At 49.3% G+C, this 18,786-nt stretch overlaps 1 protein-coding gene across 2 annotated transcripts in view; it reads left to right on the top strand.

Annotated features, from left to right (window-relative positions):
* LOC128847106 (zinc finger protein 512B-like) overlaps positions 1–18,775 on the top strand; it is a 79,165-nt gene extending 60,390 nt beyond the window's left edge. For both annotated transcript variants that reach the window (XM_054046443.1, XM_054046442.1), the window contains one exon: positions 888–18,775. In XM_054046443.1, the coding sequence (XP_053902418.1) occupies positions 888–1,181 (294 nt within the window). In that variant the 3' untranslated portion in view covers positions 1,182–18,775. The remainder of the gene's footprint in view (positions 1–887) is intronic.
* The last annotated feature ends 11 nt before the right edge of the window (positions 18,776–18,786 follow it).

The raw sequence follows: 18,786 nt of genomic DNA, 5'->3' as shown, positions 1-18,786 counted from the left end.
GCAAACTTTGTGTTCAGGGTGGGCAGTGGCAAACCCATTCAGCCCAGTTTCCAACCCCACCCCCAGGCTGAAAAGCTTGACTCTGATTTGAAGGTTGTTGGGTTCCCGTTTTGCTTATGGGAGACTGAGAGAAAGGGAAGAGAGAGACCTGAAAACATGGGGGGGAAGTGGAGCGGAGCCTGGGAGGTGAGGGGAAATAGAGAGAAACTGGGAGGAGGGGGTGAAAGGGGAGAAGAGGAGAGAGACATTTTAAAGTGAAGAGAGATACAATCCACACCTGAATAGCACATACAGAGTGCACTATTCCTTCTGTCCTTAATACACAGCACAGATTTTTTTTCCCCTTTAGATAGAAAAATGGTATAAACTATAGGAGGAAAAGGTTTGCAGCTCAGGGCCCTGTTATGAGAGGCAGTGTAGTCTAGTGGGTAGGCACCGGGCTGGGAGTCAGGAGCATCCAAAACTAATTTGTGGCATTTGCAAAACTTAAGCTTCCCCAAAGATTCCCCCCGTTCCTGCTTCCCCTCCCCCCGCTTCCATCATTACATGTCAGTGCCTCTGTGGACAGATGCTAAGAGAAGCATTCAGGCTGTGGCAAGAGATGTACTGCATCATTGCACAGGACCCATTGGCAAGTTAAAACTAGGGGAACAGGGGCAGGAGGGTGGAATAAGGGGGATTTCAGAGGTCGGAGAGGGAAATCTAGGGGGTTTCCTGGATGTGTATGGAGTTCGGGAGTTTTCCCTGGTGAGAGTGAGGCCAGGAGGGAAAATACGGGTTTTTATAACAAGGACGGGGGGAGGTGTAAATGCCGTGGCTGGGACGGTGCTCCCTGGCCTGGGAGGGCGACTAACTCCCAGTCCTGTTCTTTTTCCCTTTGGACACAGAACTGGTTCCGAACCTCTTCAGAGGCGGCCCGGAAGAAAAAGAACAGGGACCAGATTTCCTCCAGCCAGGAGGAGAAAAAGAAAAGCACAACTGGAAAGAAAAGGGGGAGGAAACCCAAGGAAAGGCCCCCAGAAATGTCTCCGAAAGGCAAAGAGAGCTCGGCAGCAAAGACTAATCATAAGAAAGCCACAGAGCCCTGGGAAGGATCCAACTGCAGCCCCGAAGGGAGAGAGAGAGGCACCAAGCTACCCACCAACAGGAAAGGGGGAGCCAGTAAGATGCCTGAGAAATAAGGGGTTCAGAGACTCTCTGAGGATTAGTTTACAGGCCAGGGTAACGGGGTGGGGCCCCTCCCGGTTTTCTCTCCCCCGCCCCCTGCTCATCCGTTTGTTTTTTTTTAAAAAAACAACAACAAAAAACCACTTTAAAATCATGGACCTTGTTTCACACTGGAAAAAAAGAAAAGACTGCGACCCTCCATCCGTCACCCCCGTGCACACGCCCGTACCCCTCGACTCCCCTCCACACACACGCGTGTGCACTTGTGCATACACACGGGCTGCACAGCTCTTCCACTGACGGGTCACGTAATGCAGCCAAACCTCTGCAAAGCGGGGATCCCCCTGCTGACCGTTCCCTTCAAATTCTGTGCGCTGAACTGGTGATGCTTGAGCAAGAGGAAAGTGCAATAGAGGTGGGGCGTAAAGGCTTTTTATTTGGGATTGCTTGTCGGATTACCGTGCCAGCATAGGAACCTGAGTGGTTTCTTTTTGGGTGGGGCAGGGGAGGGAGGAAAATGATCTTTTAGACACCGTCTGTACAAACGGTGCAACAGCCTGTGGCTTGTTAGTTGCGATGACCTAAGGGCGGAGTTGAAGAGGTGTCTCCAGTGACTAGGCTTCGCCTACCCGTTGCAGTGGCTGGTGAGGCTTAGAAAATGCCAGTCCCGAAGCCAGATGCAGAACATGGTTATAGCCAGAATCCAAACCATAGCGCCCTTAGGAAAGATTTTGGGTTTGTAAGGCAAGCTGGTGCCCCGTGGTACCCACAGTTAGTCCACTTGGTTTCTATGAATGATGCTCGTGCTGTAGCTCGGAAGCCCGCCTGTCGATTTCAAAAGATGTCGTGGGTCCGAGCGTTTAACCCATGGTCTGTTGGTTTCATGGCCTGGCCAGTGTATCGGGCGTGGTTTCTTCTCCGCCGTCAGGGTAAGCAGGTGTGGTGACCATACGTAGCGGTGCGTTCGCCGTAGCACAAGGAGTTTGTCTGTTTTGGCTGTTGTCGTTCACAAGCAGCAAAGAATGCTCAGCGAGGCCAGAAACATGCCTGTGGGGCATGAGAAAAAGATCATGACTGTCACTTGTGACTCCAGCGAAAGTCCACTGGAGCAGCAGGTTCTCAGCACCTTTGGAAATCAGGCTTAATGAAACCAGTCCCAAGGAAGAGTTTTTTATTGGGGGAGGGGGGGAATTTGTTTTATTTTTTTAACTGAAGGCTGGGCAGTTGCAAAATTATCTGAGCTCCATTGCCAGATTGATGGGGAGAAAAACCCTCTGGATTTGGAGAGAACTTTTCCAGACTTTTTTTAAAAATGTACATCAATATCAAATATTGTATCAAATTGATACTGAGCTATTGGTACAAATAGCCCGTTAGCAACAGAGCTGGGTGACTGCTGCAGAAAATCTGCATGGACATTTCTTTGAATTCCCCCTTTCTGTGCTCGCTTTCTGCTGGCAGGAATGTTCACTACAAGAGCAAACGCTGTGGAGGGTTGGCAGAAAGAGACTTTCAAATTCGTGATGATGAGCCATCACCCCGGACAGCTGATTCTAAGAGTGAGGCTCATTCAATCAGGGGTCAGAAACAAACCACGTGACCTATCTGTCCAATCCAGTCCACTCCACTTTTGAATATTGAATACTCGCAAAGACCTCAGAGGGTGAAGAACTTCCGATAATGAATCCATCTGAGAACATTGCAAGATGTTCACGGACAGAGAAAGAGGCAAAATTCATCCAAGTGTTCTATGAATTAGTCACCCAGTTCTCTTCGCTAGGTCAATGAGATCTCTCCAGCCTGAATTTGGTGCACTGCATTGGCACCAAGTGACAATCACAGGTCATGCTTTATAGTCACACCTCCGTGGCTTGATGGATGCACTCCTCTCTTGACTTGTTCTTAGCGCCCTCCCTTTGGGAGGAACATGCCGTGGCCCAGGGGAGCAGCCTCTGATCCCCTGAAACTCATACTGACCTCAGTTCATCTTCCCAATTTGTCATTCCTGGGAGTCCCTTTTAAACAACCGCACTTGTTTTGCGTTCGTATTTCTCTGAGCTGAAATTCTTAGAACACCTCGCTCTGGGCTGGAGGAGAAACTTCCCCAGACCAAAGTCCATCGGCTTCTAGACAAAAACCAGGCTACCTCGCTCCTTGATAAATACATGGGGCTCGCTGCAGTTCATATCACAAGGAGGCTTACCAGAGCATTTTTGTAACATGTTTTTCACTTGCCGGTGGAACAAAACCCAAGGAGCTTTTCCCTCATTTGTTCCAAATTGGGAATTTTGGAAGGTTACGTTCAGGGGGAAGAAATTCTGCTTATTTAGTCAATTAAGACCTTGACCTTCACTTTGCTTCACTGCATTTCACAGCCTGTCCTCCATCCCCTCAATTCTTAGTATTTTTTTCATGCTCTGAAGAGCCATTCAGTAATAATTAATGTCCTTCTCCAGTGACACATTATTACTGCCTCAGAGATAGAGCTGTCTACTCCTGATGTCAAGTCAACTCCTCTGGGGAATCCTTGCTTAAGTGCCCACCATATATCCTGACAGCTGAAGTAAAACGTGTGCATTTCCCCTGGTAGCACTAAGGAAGTGTGGCTAAAGCCTCCACTACTTGCCCCTGAAAACTGTGGTCTAAAGATTGCTCGGGATAAAATCCCTCCCTTGCATTTGGCCATTGTTTACGGAATACTGCTAGGCCGCATTTTAAAGCAATTAGTGAACAAATTTAATTAGACAGCACATCTGGTCCTGTTTGCCTTTTGGGCGTCATCTGTTCTGTTGTTTATCTTGTTGTCAGTAGCGCAAAGTACAGACCTTATCCCCCAGAGGAAGAGGATGCTTCTTAGTAGCCAAAAGGCCAGCGACTTCCTAGCCTTTGCAACAGGATAAACTGGAGCTAACTTTCCTCGCAACTTTCCAGTGCATTGCAAAGAAAGTAGGAAAAAGACGACCAGGTGCAATTTTGCAGTCATTTTGGTGATATTCTAGCCAGACAGAGCTCAACGGTAGGGCTGCCTGTTTCAAATGGAGTCATCAAAGCAGTAATTACCAGAAAGCCATTTGCATTGAGGGTTATTATTCCCAGGGTGGCGAAACACTGTTAAGCTGTATCCCGCCGATGCTCCAGGGAGGGGCCATCCTGCCATTGTTCCAGGCTAATATTGCCACTTGCTAAAAGGCCCTAGAGCAGCAGAAGCATTCTGCCGTTCCCTCGCAGGAACGGAACGCAGCGCGAGAAGGGATGTGAGAAGTAACGGGGCCTCGGATTTTCAAAAACAGCACGTCCAGTCATGCTCCTAAATCTGTACGTAGGCTCCTAAATCAAGTGACCTGATTTCTCAGTCGTGCTGAGCACCCAGCTCCCGTTGACGTCAGGGAACGCTGCTGGACGCTCAGCACTTTTGAGAAATCGGGTCACTTTATCTCGGAGCCTAAATCGACTTTAGAAGCTTGATTTCATGATCTCAGTGAGAACTGTTTGAATAGTTACAGATTAACACCAGCTGGAAGATGTTTAGATGTTCAGATAAGGATCCTGACACAGCAGAAAGCATGGCTGAAAGGAACAGAGGAAAGGCTGGGAAAAGAGGCGAGGAGAACCCCTGCTGCATCGTGGCATGTACAGTACAAATAGCAAGATTACACTGAAACGCAATTGGTATTGTGTAGGCCCAGGCCTTGAAAAACGTGGGTCCCAAAGCACACTTGCTGCACCCTCAAGCTCTGCAGGTCTGATTGTGCACATTGGCTGTCACACAGCACGACTGCATGTCTTGTGCACGCTTCAGTACACGTGCTTTTGCTGGGGCACCCACAGCTACCTCCTTTAAAGAACTGAGCCCCTAGGCCCAAAATCTTCCCCTCACCCCAAGTAAATGGGCCAGGCGCCGGGGACTCTGCAAGGAGGAGTCCTCTTCTCATGGCACCAGAGCAGCTACTCAAGGCTAACGGTGCCTAGCTCCAAATCCACCGTGTCCTGCTCTCCAAGGAGACCTCACCGATCTGGGCTGTGCAGCATGTGTGGGGTTCCAGCGGCTGGGCTTCCCTTTGCACGCGGAAGAGGAGGCAGGACTGGCTCCTTAGCACTGGAAACACCCTGACCTTTATTTTCAGTGACCGTCGCACGTTCTTCATGAATAGAATTGCAGGAGGACACTTCAGTTTTGTGACGTCCCAGATTTACAAACAAAAGCAGCTTTGTCAGATACTCTCAACACGAGGGGACGTGCCAGCGCCACTTCAGGGGTCTCGCACAGCTCTGTGCAATTCAAACTGGAATCTTCTGGATAGCCACTGACTAGGGGGCTCCTCTCATATGGTCCAGTACATTCTCTCCTGAGGCCTTTCTCAAGTGTGAAATGGGTTGTGATCAGACAGGGGGCATTGCAGTTGTTTGTATCTATTACATGGGCGTGTCTGAAATGGGCCTGAGCCACAGAATCTGGATCTGAAGCCAGGTCTCCAAGACTTCTGTATCTGGGAGTACTTGGATCTGGGGGTTCCATTTGGTCTGTTAGAGAGAGAGTTAAAGAGGGAAATTTAGAGCTGGGTTCCAATTGGGAGCTTTCCAAAAGTTTGGGGGCTGTTTGGATCTAAGTTTTGGCTTCTGGCCCATTTCTGATTGCGCAGTATCTGCTGACATACATCCACCCCAGCTGTGTGAGTGTCACCCAGCTAAGGCCTGAAAACGTATCTCAGCACTAGTCTCAGTGACAGCTGATGCGGGGGTTCTCCTTAAGCTCAAATGGTAGAGCAGCTGCTGCTGCTTTTAGATGTCGCGTTCCTCGGTTCAAGTCCCAAAAGGGATGGATTCCACTCAGTGGCAACCAGTTTGTGGTTCAGTCCTGCTGGTGGCACGTTGTCTGATGCTGCTTTGTGTGTGAACAGCAGTGGGCCAGGTTCACGCTGCTGGGAGACAGCTGTGTGCTTGTGTGCTCGATCCCGGGCCTTGTCCTCTGTGGCTGGGGGCTTGAAAAGTGGCACGAGTCTGTGTTGATAGTGGAACTTCTCCCTTAACTGAAGTGGTTGAGCGGCTTCCCTGCGCTCTGTGCGTCTCCAGTTCAGCTCCCCATGGAGCACCAGTTGCCTCCCCAGAGGTTAGCACATGGGCCGGGATTTGAGAGTTCAAACGTGCATAGAGATGGCTTGAATCAGACAGGAGTTGATAGCATCTCAGTAAGGGCAGAGCAGGGGGACATCCGAAGGCAGAATGGACCTGTTGGAGGTGATGTTTATCAGTACTACACAGCTCTCTCTACCCCATGTAGCTGGCCAGTTCGGGGTGGAGTCCTGGGACGGCCCTTTGGGGCACCCCGAGGGGTAAAAGGTGAGAACAGTCTTTCTTCTTCGAGTGCTTGCTCATATCGATTCCATTCTAGGTGTGTGCGCACCCAGGGGCACAGTTGTCAGCATTTTTTGCCTTAGCGGTATCCATAGGGCCAGCCCCTGGAGTGCCGTGCTCATGCGCTGGTATATGAGGTGCTGCCAGCCCTACGCTCTCTCCCTTCCTTCTTGCTGCCATGGCGGTGGGTCAGAGCGCCTTCCTCTTGCCTCGCAAGTGGACAGTGGTTTTTCCTAGTACCTACTTGGTCTATAGTTTTTACAGTAGTTTCATACCAGGCAGTCTTCTTCCCGAAACCTCCTAAATCAGATGAGGAGTGAGATTACACTCGCTGGACGTCAGGAGGGCGCTGGCTTTCTCCATAGAACAGACTAAGCCATTATGTAAATCGATGCAGCTCTTCGTCGCGGTGGCAGACAGGATGAAAGGGCTTCCTGTGTCCATTCCAAGAATCTCATCTTGAATCACTGCCTGCATCAGGTTTTGCTATGAACAGGTGAAAGTGCCACCGTCAGCCATTGTACCTGCCCGTTCAACCAGGGTGCAAGCCTCGTCGGCAGCCTTCCTGGCCCAGGTGCCGACTCAAGATATCTGCAGGGCCACTACCTGGTCGTCCAGCCACACGTTCACGTCCCATTACGCACTGACCCAGCAAGCCTGGGATGATGCTGGCTTCGGCAGAGCAGTATTGCAAGCTGCACGACTGTGAACTCCAAGCCTTCATGGATACGGCTTGTGAGTCACCTAGAATGGAATCGACACGAGAAAGCACTCGAAAAAGAAGAAATGGTTATCTGCCTTTCGTAACTGGTGTTCTTCGAGATGTGTTGCTCATGCCCATTCCAATACCTGCCCTCCTGCCCCTCTGTCGGAGTTGCCGGCAAGAAGGAACTGAGAGGTCATAGGGCCGGCAGTGCCTCATATACCGGCACATGAGCGCAGCCCTCCAGAGGGCGCCACAGCCTGCCCTACAGCTACCGCTACGGCAAAAAATTCTGACAACCGTGCACATGAGTGCGCACACACTGAGAATGGAATGGACATGAGCAACACCTCTCAAAGAACAACAGTCATGAAAGGTAGGTAACCGTGTTTAAGTCCCTTCCCTGAGCTCAAGGCCTGCAGTTCTGTGTGCAACTCCTGGAGACCACACAGCTGAGGGCGAGAAAAGCTCCCCACCCCCATCCGCCTGCTGCACACCTGGGTGCAGGCCAGGCAATAACAGACCCCTCGGAAGAGACTACAGCGCATTCAGGATCCCGGTTGGGAGGGCGTCTTTCCTATTCACCTTTTCCACAAATCTGCCCCACCAGCGGCCTGCTTTTCAGGGTTGCTGATCGCATGGCAGTTACTGGGACCTGCAGCTGCCCAGCCCGTCTGAGAAGCAGCCTGTTGATCGGTACTAGAAAACCCATCCGTTATGCAGCACAGCGGAGTGCATGGGTCAGTTTGTACCCACACACCGGGGCTAGTTTCCATGCGGCCGTTAAATAGTATTTGTTTTACAGTAGCCACCAGATGCCTCCGTCTGGATCAGGAGCCCAATCAGGATCAGGGCCCCTCTGCACCAGACGTATAGGAAGGCACAGCCCTTGCCCTGATCGGAGCCCCATTGCACTTGTCATGTGCAAAGCACATAGGACCCCGTCCTGAAGCGCTTACATTAGAGCTGCACAAAGAGGGTTTCATGTGAAGCCCAAATCCATGGTGCACGCGTGAGCATTGCCTTCCTCGTGAGCCTTACAGGCTAGCTGCAAGCAAGTGGGATGTGTGCAAAGATTGGGGTCTGGAGGACCCGGTGCTCCGACTCTGTGAGGTTCTGTGGTGTGAACCCAGTTCTGAGCACTCAGCAATGTTAAATGTCCCGCCAATGTTGATACTGGTGTGTGTGTTAGTTCATATCTAGGACCAACTAGAGCGGAATTCTGGGGTTACCCCGTGTATGGAAGAATAGCAAGACAGCCTCTAGTTCATTTCATTCCTGGTCACAGCTGCGTAGATCACAGTCGGTGGCCTTTGACCTCCATCATCTCTATCCAAAAATCTCATGGGTTACATTCGGGCTGCCTGATCCAACCACTTGAGGCACCATCTGCCCACCCTTTAAAAAAAATCTTATTAATCTGCCTTCCCAAGCCAGGACACTTTCATTTGCCCTTCTCTTTATTATGCTGCAGTTTCACCACTAGTCATGAGAAAGGAAAGGAGAGTCCCAAATATTTCCTGTCCCAGGTGTGGGAAGGCTGTGGCTGTAGAGAATGAAAAGGCTACAGAGCAGTGGTGTGTCTTCAGCCCACCAGTGGGGAAGGTGTATAGTAAACAGATTGCTGACGTCCTCGATTCCCTTCCTTTTAAATTCTGCTTCCCAAGAGGAATGCAGTTTAGGAATAATTTCCCAGGCCTCGCTCCAACTTGCAGAATGCCTAAGCAGCTGCAGCTCTATTCTTCTCAGCAGAGCAGCCAGTGTTGAGACTTGCCTTTAAAAATAGCTTTTCATTGCCCTTCATCCTTTCTGTTTTCACAGCACAAACAGCTGCAGAGCAAAGGAAACAGCCCGAAATGCACATCAGTAAAATGAATGTGAGCGCAAGATTCAGTGCAGAGTTTCAAATGTGTTAGGTGTGTGCACCTGCATGTCTAATTTGCATGCACTATTACTGCAATTGTGTGCACACAGTGGGTATCTGCACGTGCAAATTCACCTGATGGGCTACTTGTGCACACAGTTTCCATGATTGCACCTGCAGCAGCAGCCATTGTGCATGCAAGTTGGGCACTCATTTGCACACTGGGACATGTAACCTCCAGAGTCATCAATACACTGGGGAGAAGAATATCAGAAATTTCTGGAGAAGAAAAAGACCAACTGGCCCAACGTGGCAGCCATGTTAACATTTTTCGTACTGCCCCGGTCTCAAGCTTTTCCATTCCTTTTCTCTCTCCGGAAGCAAAGCTTGGCATCTCTGGAGCTCATTTCTGCTATCGCTGCTGTTCCCCACAGTTTGCTCTATGTGTTCGTCACACCCGTGTCTGATAGTCCTGCCAGGGTTCCACATATACTCCTAGTTTCCCACTTTCTAGATTCTTGGTAATGAACTGAAGCCCGATGGCCAAGAATTCCCAAGACTGCCCTTCCCCCGGACGCAAGGATAGCCAAGCACGAGGCCTCTGATCTGACTGATCGTTTAATGGTCAGTGACATATTTTTCATAGTAGTTCGTTCCCTTCTTTCACTTTCCATTTCTGTTCGGTGCTGACTCTCGCTCTCTCTCTCTCTCTTCCAATGTTCAGCTCTCCAGCTCTGGCCAAGGAGGGCTGGAGAGAATTTCCTCCAGAGCCCGGCAGTGTCATTCAGTGCATGGGAGCTTTCTGTAGAGCAACGTGAGGCTTATGTTCCCTGCCCTACTCAGTTCTCAGGGACCTAAGTGCGGTGCCAGTGCCTGGCCACCATGCTTGGACTGCCCAACCAGTGAAATCTCCATCTGTCCATCTTGGGCATGTCTAATGCCTTAGTATCCGGGTACCAATGTCACTGGTGGCTGAAGACCAAAGGCCATGTGCTGGCCCCCGCGACAGCCCTTTTGCACTGCTCTGACCTGGCAAAGGGACCATAAAACTGCCCTAACTGGGCAACTTGGGATTGCCCGGATATGGGGGAATCTCTGGGTGGTAGAGTCCAGCATAGTCCCCCTAGCAGATCCCCTGCCTCAGTTCCTACGCTGAGCAAAGCTTGGCCGGATCCAGGGATTGGGGCCCAAACGTTGCAAATGCAATTAGCTCCTTGCTGGTAGCCAAAAGCCAGGAAATATATTCCTAAGTCATTTTATAGTTGCTATTGGTAGCTTCAGTGACTGTTAGAAAACATCTGGCCCTTCTGCGTGCATGTGGGGCTGTGTGAGTATTACACACCGGACTCTGTGTCTCATCAAGGTCTGATCTGTTCCTGCTCGGCAAGCACTACGCCAATCGACTGCGAGGGGAGCTTTTCCTAACTAAAGACGTGCCAGACTGGAATCTCCAGTGGGAGCTCAGGTCAGTGTGGGGGTGGTAGTTCAGAAACAACCAGAAGAAAAACATTCTCCGTAGCACTGCAGTCAAACCTATTAAATAGAGAGGTAGAGATCCTCAGCTGATGGAAATCGGTGTAGTTCCGTTGTTGTGAACAGCTGCACTGATCTACGCCAGGAAGATCGCAGTAGCACTTATTCTATGTACAGTTAGATACCAGGGTTACTACCAGATCCCTCATATGGGGAATGTGCGCGTAATGGCGTCCACTGTGTGCAGAGTGGGTTTGTTTGGGTGTTGCTCGTTTCAGATTGTTTTGTGTGTGTGTTTCTGTTTTACGGCACTTTGATACACATATGGAGCCGGTAATCTGTGCATTTGCCTATCCAAACTGGGTGACTGTGTCCACAAACGGCTGCTGGTGTGTGCAATTACCTGTGCATGTGTATGAACTCGTGGTTTCCCAGTGGTAGATAGATTTTGTGTGCACGCACCAGCGCACGCATGACCTAAGCCACATTGTTTGAAAAGTTTGCCTCCAAGTCCACATTGTCTCCCTGTGGGAGTAAAACATAGAATAGAATCTCAGGGTTGGAAGGGACCTCAGGAGATCATCTAGTCCAACCCCCTGCTCAAAGCAGGACCAATCCCCAGACAGATTTTTACCCCAGTTCCCTAAATGGCCCCCCTCAAGGATTGAACTCACAACCCTGGGTTTAGCAGGCCAATGCTCAAACCACTGAGCTATCCCCCCCCCAACATTTGGATGGCAATTTTGGCCTTGATGCTCATTACCACCAAGGCCCCTTTACCCCACGCTGGCAGTGTAAAAAGGGGCTGTTAGTGCAAATGACATCAGACCCTTTGAGATCAGCAACCCCCTATGATCCAAGGTGCTGCCTGCAGCTCCAGGTTCGGTTAGCTCCAGGTTGGTAGCAATGCCAGCAGGGCGTTGGCCACTTCTCCAGATACCGCAGCTTTGCAGCACATCTATTTAAAACCAGGAAGCTTTTGAAATTGACATTTTAGCCCAGATTCTGCCCTCTGAGAGACGCAGGCAACTCCTACTCACTGAATCTTGCCACATAAACCTTTGTGACGTGCCTTTCGACTGGTTTTGCTCCTTTGCTGCTTCTGTTAAAACCCGCGTGTTAACTGCAAAAGCCGTTTTTAAAGTATTATCTTTACCTCACGACTTGGTAATAATCAAAGGCTGAAACGCTTATCGCAGAGCTCGGGGGGGTTGGGGGGGAGGAGAGGAGGGTTGTGTCCTTTCTATTTATCAGTCATTTCTATATTTCATGTGCAGTTTCCATGCAGAAGAAACGGCGGCAGGGTGTCACTGTGACCTTTATCTTCACGAGCCAGGGGAATGACAGCTTGTACCTGTTCTGTAGCTATGATTAGTTCATGGAAAGAGTTCTAGACAGAGAGGTCAGGAACTGGAAATAGCCCAAACAAAGGTCCAGATCCTCAACTGATGTCAATGCCTGGAGCGCCATTGAAGTCAATGTCAGTATATGCTGGCTGAAGATCTGAACCACAGTTCAGTTCGGAGTTCTTTGGGGGTCCTCTCTCCTCTCCCCTCCTTCCCGCTCCCAGGGCCTTGATTAAAGAGCTCCCATCTCTCCTCTGAGCGGGAGTCAGCTGATGCCCACAAACTGTATTGGGGGTGCATTTTCCCAGTTAGATGCTGCCGCCCTTTGTGTCTTGCCCATCTGCTGGTAGTTGGCTTCAGAACCTTGCCATAGATCAGTCAGTCCAGGAGCAGCCAGAAAACAGGAAAAATCAGTTATAACACTGAGGGCCAGAACCTCAGCTGGTGTACATGGACCTACCTCCATTAGCTTCAAAGGAGCTGCACTGATTTACCCCCGCTGAGGATCTAGCCCTGTGTCATTGGCAGTTGCATTGCAGGGAAGGGAGTGGAGACCCTGTTAGGCTAACTATAAAACTTGGCCAGGAGAGGAGGATATTCTAATTCTGAGAGTCAGTGTGGCCAAGTGGGTAGTGCACTGAACTGAGACTTGGGAGAGCTGGAGCTCTAGGCCTGGCTTTGCTGCTGGGTGGCACTTGGGCCAGTTATGTCCCTGCTCTGTGCCTCAGTTTCCCCGTCTGTTAAAGGGGGATGATGGTACTGACTCCTTTTGTAAAGTGCTTTGAGATCTACAGATGAAAAGAGCTAGTTATAATAGGAGTTCTGACTGTAGCTTTTATCACTGCTGTTTTTTCAGAGATTCACTGACTGCAATAGATTATGTGAATTTTGATATTTACCATCCTGGTGTATGTGTCTTTGCCATCTGTGAAATTTCCAGTTGCTAGTTGTGACTAGTGGTACCATATTTTATACCCTTATTATACTCTTTATTGTCATAAATACTGGACTCTCTGGTGGTAAGGTTTTCCATCAGGGTTCGAGTTTTGGATTTAAATCTCGTTGAGCCTTTAATTGAGCAGAAAGTTTTTAAAGTTGGTTGCGAGAGGGTTGGTTTATTGTTCTTGCTGGGGGTGTTTTTTCCCCAGGGCTGAAGTCTGCATTGGTCCCTCCACCATCTTGGTTTCATTCTGAGCGAGGAAGTGTTTTATTGTTGGAAGAAGTTCAGAAAGTAGCTGGAAGAACATACTGTAAACATGGAGCGAGTATATAAATCTGGATCCCATCCTGCTTCTGTTGAAGCCGATGGGAGCACTGCCATTGGCTTTACTGGGATGCGGAAAATCATGTCCAGGTTCCACTCATTAAAAGTCAATTCTCATGAAAAAGGAAACATATGGGGGCTTGTTCTGCAGCGAGGGGGGCCCCATTGATTTCAAAGGGAGGGTCATTCATGGAGTGACTCAGGGTTAGCAATGACTCTGGACTATATTATTCCTCTTGCAGCCAATCATGGTTGGCCATGTATCAACAGAAACAGTGGCGTCACTTACACTCATCAGGGTTTTAACTGCTTTTCTGCTTGGTTCTGCTAGATCATCAGCTGGACCTCGCTTCCAGGATTGCTGTATCTGTCCTGGATGCACAGGGCAACGCTGGCATATGTACTGCCTTCATGGCCCTGATATATTAGAGTCCGATCCAGTTCCATTGAAGTTAATGGATGTTAGATCCTGTCCTCAGCCAGCATGGAAGCTGGGGGGGAAAAAACCACTTCTTAGAAACTTTGGTTTCAATGGGAGCTCGGTGCCTAAATATCTTTGAGAGTCTGAGCCATCAGGCCTCCCCCCATTATCTGCCCTCTGGAATCATGCCTATTTATAACAGCACAGGTGTTATAACAGCACAGTGAGCGTGGCATGGTACTTTAGAGTGGGAACGGCTAGGGCTCTTTGAGACGTCCCATCGGATTCAGGTACTAAAATCCTAATACCTGAATCCCTACCCGAGTAGGGCCCTACCAAATTCCCGGCCATGTAAAACACGTCACCGACCATGAAAGCTGGTCTCCCTCACTGAAATCTGGCTGTAGCAGGGGAGAGCAGATTTCACGGCGCTGACTGGCTGGAGACAGCGCTGCCTTCAGAGCTGGGCTTCCAGTCAGCAGCCGCCGCTCTCCACCCAAGTCTGTTTCAAGGCCCTCCTTCCCCTAGGCTGGGTCAGGGACCTGCCCTAAGTGCCGGTCTCTTTCAGGCTATGAAATCCAAATGCCGTCACAGCTCCGGGCAGTGCCGTTAGCCGGGTGTGCATCTGCGTGGGTCAGGCTAAGCATTGTGGCTATTGCTCAGAAGGAGAATGAGCCGAACTGGGGCATGGGGATGGGGTGATGGTGGGGAACCTCTAGCCAGAATGCGAGGAAGGGGTAGGGACGTGTTGTTTATTTCCTGGCGCCGTCCCTCCCCACCCCCCCCACCAGTCTTCACCAGGGAGCTGGCCAAATAACCCAGCCTGGCGTCAGACAGGTGGTGCTGATGTCCATGACACGTGCTTCCCTCCACATTCTCTCTAGTCTTGATGATAAGATGCTGAAAGGCTGTTTGAGCCGTTTGCTTTCAGTCACTCGTGGACGTGAGGATGTGCAATGGCTCCCCCTCCTGGGAAGGCCAGTTCTATAGCCAGCCTCGAGAGCAATCGTGAATTCTCGTTAAACAGCAGCGGGGCCACCTGACAATTCCTCCCCCAACACAGGCTAAGCCAATACATGCCCCCCCCAGGAAGCGTTTCTGATCATAGTGGGGAATAGTGCCTTTAGGGACAGCCTGCAAACCTGTTCTTTCTTGCTGGGTCATTTCTCCTTTAGGCTTCTCAGATGAGAAACCCCAACCTTGGATACTCAAAAATGGGCTTAGGTGAGTGAGAAATGCGGAGGGATGTAAAAAGCTAGATACGAGCCCAAAATGTAAGGCTCAACGCCAGACATCCCCAAAGCTGGGGTGTGTTTGGATCCAGGGGTTTGGTTTGGTTCTTGCTATCTTCAGCAGCAGAAAAATGGTAGCAAGGCAGAGCAAAAGCCATCTTGACTCAATATGGTAAGGAACCAGCAGAACTCGGTTAAGGATTCAAACCGGTATGCAGCCCTCTCTGAACCCAGCAGCCAGTTACACTTTCCAGCCGGGAGCAATTACAGCAGCAGAATGGGAAGCACAGAGAGAGAGGGAGTTATTTTCTTAGCACATCATGGAAAAGAATAAAGTTCAGTATCTGAGGCCCGAGAGGCGTCGAGTCAAGTTCACTTCTTCCCTGGACATGGCAGGGAGCGGGGCAGTCATCATCCGCATTGCTTGTTATCATAGCACCTTCATTGCAGTAACTTGCATTGTCTTCAGTTGTGACGCTTCTTTTAAAGTCATGAAATTCACCGTTTTTCTGGGATAGTCAGAAAAGCCACCCAGACCCGGCTCCTTTCGAGCCCTTTTCATTCTTTGCTGGAATTGCACAACTCTCAGGGGTTTAAAGGAAAATGGCTAATTTCTTTGCAGTGCAAAGGAGGCAGATACCGGTCAGTTTCACTCGTGTAAGTCCTGAGTGGCTGTGAGCAGGAATTCGGCCCAAGAGTTTGATGAACTGCAGGAGCAGACTTTAAGTGGGGGAAACATTCAAAGGACTTTTTTTAATCACCTGAAAAATACACCTCTACCCCGATATAACACGGATTCGGATATAACGCGGTAAAGCAGCGCTCCGGGGGGCGGGGCTGTGCACTCCGGCGGAGCAAAGCAAGTTCGCTATAACGCGGTTTCACCTATAATGCGGTAAGATTTTTTGGCATTATATCCGGATAGAGGTGTAATAACTGCATAATAAATCTTTATTTAAGAAAATATTATCGTCCATGGCTCACGTTTTCAACAGGCACCCGAGCAGACGTCTTACTACCAGATTTGCGCATTCAAATCTCCATTTGCACATGCAAATCTCCATTTGCTTGCACAATTGCAGCTAGTTAAATAGACAACTGGAGTTTGTGGAGGCCAGCTGAAAAATTGAGCCTATTTCTTTCCATCCAGCACAGCCCTCCCCATATGTAGGTATCCCTAGAAAACAATCGACAGGGTATGAAATAAGGAAGGACCGCATTTTCAGAATTTGGCCCCCACAGTATTGGTGAACTGGTGGGAGCATCCATTTGTGCATTCAAATGAGGTAAATGCACTGCACGGATGACTGACTAGATGCACAGGTACTCAGTCTGCATACATCCATAGGTGCACCGTTTTGTAGGCCACTTTTGAAATTGTGCCCCTCCATGTCAGTGCTGGATACACCAGTCCTAGTGTCTGGTGTTGTCGTTAGCTTCCTGTGGTTGTTACTTTAGCACTTTACTCTGCTGCAGGAAGGGGATCTGCTTGGAGCGAATAGCACTTCCAGGCTGGGGGATTAAGTTTAACATAGGTGGGGATTAAAATAACGTCAGATGCACCCCAAATTAAGATCAGGGCTTAGATGTAGAATGAGAGTTTCAATATAAAATAACCTGAAAGTATTTCAGAGGCATGTTCTTTTGGCCAAGGTAAAAGGTAAAATACAGTATCCGTTTACTCTCTAATACCTCTTCTATCTGGAAACGGGACCAAATGCTGATCTCATTTACGTTGGCACAAATCTGAAGTAACTCCAGTTCCCTTTCAGTCTATGAGATTTACTCCAGATTTAGGCTGGTGCAGATCTGGCTTACCTCCCACCGTGGCAATGGGATGAATTCACTAGGACAGGTCCTAACCCCTACTCTAGCTTCTTTGTGCTGTACTAGTGTTGCAAAGAGTCTGTAAAGCTTCCATAAAATGGCAGCTGACGATTCCCCTAACATGGGGGAAATTCCTGGCTGGCAGAGAGTTGGCTTTACACATCTCTGTGCCAGCCCTAACTTGCCCCCTCTCATCTTCAGCTAAAGGAGGGCGTTCCAACAATGCCTACCAGTATAGCAGTTTTTGGACAGCTCTTACAAGCTGGTGCAAGTTAGAGCAAACTTGTGGCTGCTCTAAATTGTGCTGGGAACCAAATCAGCCCCAAGGATCAGGGGAGCACAAAGGTGGTATACAGCCCCTATACCTACCCGCCTCCTTTGGGTTCTGCTCCAAGCACTGGACCTGAGAATGAGCTAATGGATCTTTTCCAACTCTGATGTCTGTGATCTGTTAGCTCTGTCTTTGGGCTCCTGGCTACCCAGGTACAAGAGGTGCAAAAAAGAACATCCAAACATTGCAAAAGGAAGCAGTGGTTTTATGTTGGAATTTCGGTTTTGCCAAAGAAAGCCTGCTTCTGCCACACGAGCACTGGACAAAAGGTTCTGCTCATTCACCTTCCCCTCCATTAGGGACCTTTATATCGCCAACTTCAGAGCAGATCAGAAGGAAAAGTCAGCACATAACTAGAGAGCTGGAATGATTGTCACTGGACTCTGAGCTCTTACACAAACATAACTCCCCCCAAAGTTAACGGAAGTATTATGCATATAGAGGTTGTGGGAATGGGACCTTAGATGTAAGTCCCAGACAAGATGCCGAATGGCTAGTAGGCTGAGTTCTGGTCAGACATACACAGGAAACCACGACTGACCTCGCAAAGGGCACCACAGTGAATGGCCTCTCTGGAGTTGATCCCAAATACACCGAGGGAGAGATTTGCCGAAGCATTCTGTGGGTTTTTTGCATCCCCCTTTTTTTTTTCTTTTTTTTAACCATTAACCTCACCAGGAGCAAGGTTCGATGATTGCTGGGTGCTTTTCAAAATCCAACCCTGACGTTTCACAAGCTGTAGGCGAGATCAGTCCATTTCGTATCACCTTAGGGAAATTCCTTCCAGAAACTCAACTGATCACGTTTTAATCTGATCTGTGTTTAATCCCCAATAAAACTGACACTCGTCAGGTTTTGTGGGTGTTCATAGGTTTTTCCTTCACAATAAGGCATGACACACACAACACCGTTGCAAGGCTCCCTCTTGCATTTTGATTTCCTCTTCAGGCCTCCGTGCTCAGCGGGTTTGACACATTTTGTTATGTTTTCTAACCCAGAATAGCTCTGTACATGGAGAGGCAAGAAACCCAGGATCTGGGTTAGAGCAATGGGTGGCAAGCAAGGGCCCATTTCAGTAGGATTTGTGGAGACCTTACCAAAAAATCCAATAGCTGGGAACGTTGCAGATGAACAGGGCTTTCGCCCAAACTGAGGGAATTAAGCTGATCTCGGGTGCAAGTCAAGCTCTTGACATCTTTATTCCGCTTATTCTCCAAAGGAAACTGAGGCAGGGAAGCTGTGGCCATCCTAGAGGTGCATCTCAAAAGCCAAGCTAGAAATACCTGTCTATCGCCTCTGGGCCAGGCCACGGAATAGCATGTTGTAATAGCTACATTGTTCTGAAAACAGAGTTGGGAGCAGGGGTTCGGAGGGAGATGGCCCCGATGCCTTTAGACATTGCTGGAAAGCTCCTGGCTTGCTCGGGTTGTGGGATGCTTGGTGGAGATTTTTGGATGGGTAGGGGTGACTGGACTTTATAGGAAACCCGCCATTCAAAGGAAAATATTTACCATCATTCAGGCTGGCAAGGGAATCCATGCATTGATCCCTCTGGATAGGGTGCTATCTCACCCACGAAGCACCAGCCCCCTTTATTAATACTAGGTGGTGGCTAATCAGATGTTCTTTTCCTCCTCCTCCATTTCATTCCGCCTGTGTACCTGTATATATGAGACATGAGCCTACAACCATTTCAGGTTGGTTTAAAAGGAGGATGAGATCCCGGAGCCAAGCTCGTTTCTTTGACTTTATCAGTTCAGATCTAGTTGAGCTGGGTTAAGGGTTGATCAGTGATTCTGAAGGTCC

The sequence above is a fragment of the Malaclemys terrapin genome, chromosome 12 (genome assembly GCF_027887155.1).
Source record: "Malaclemys terrapin pileata isolate rMalTer1 chromosome 12, rMalTer1.hap1, whole genome shotgun sequence".
Classification (NCBI taxonomy): Eukaryota; Metazoa; Chordata; order Testudines; family Emydidae; genus Malaclemys; species Malaclemys terrapin.
This window is presented reverse-complemented; position numbering and strand designations above follow the sequence as displayed.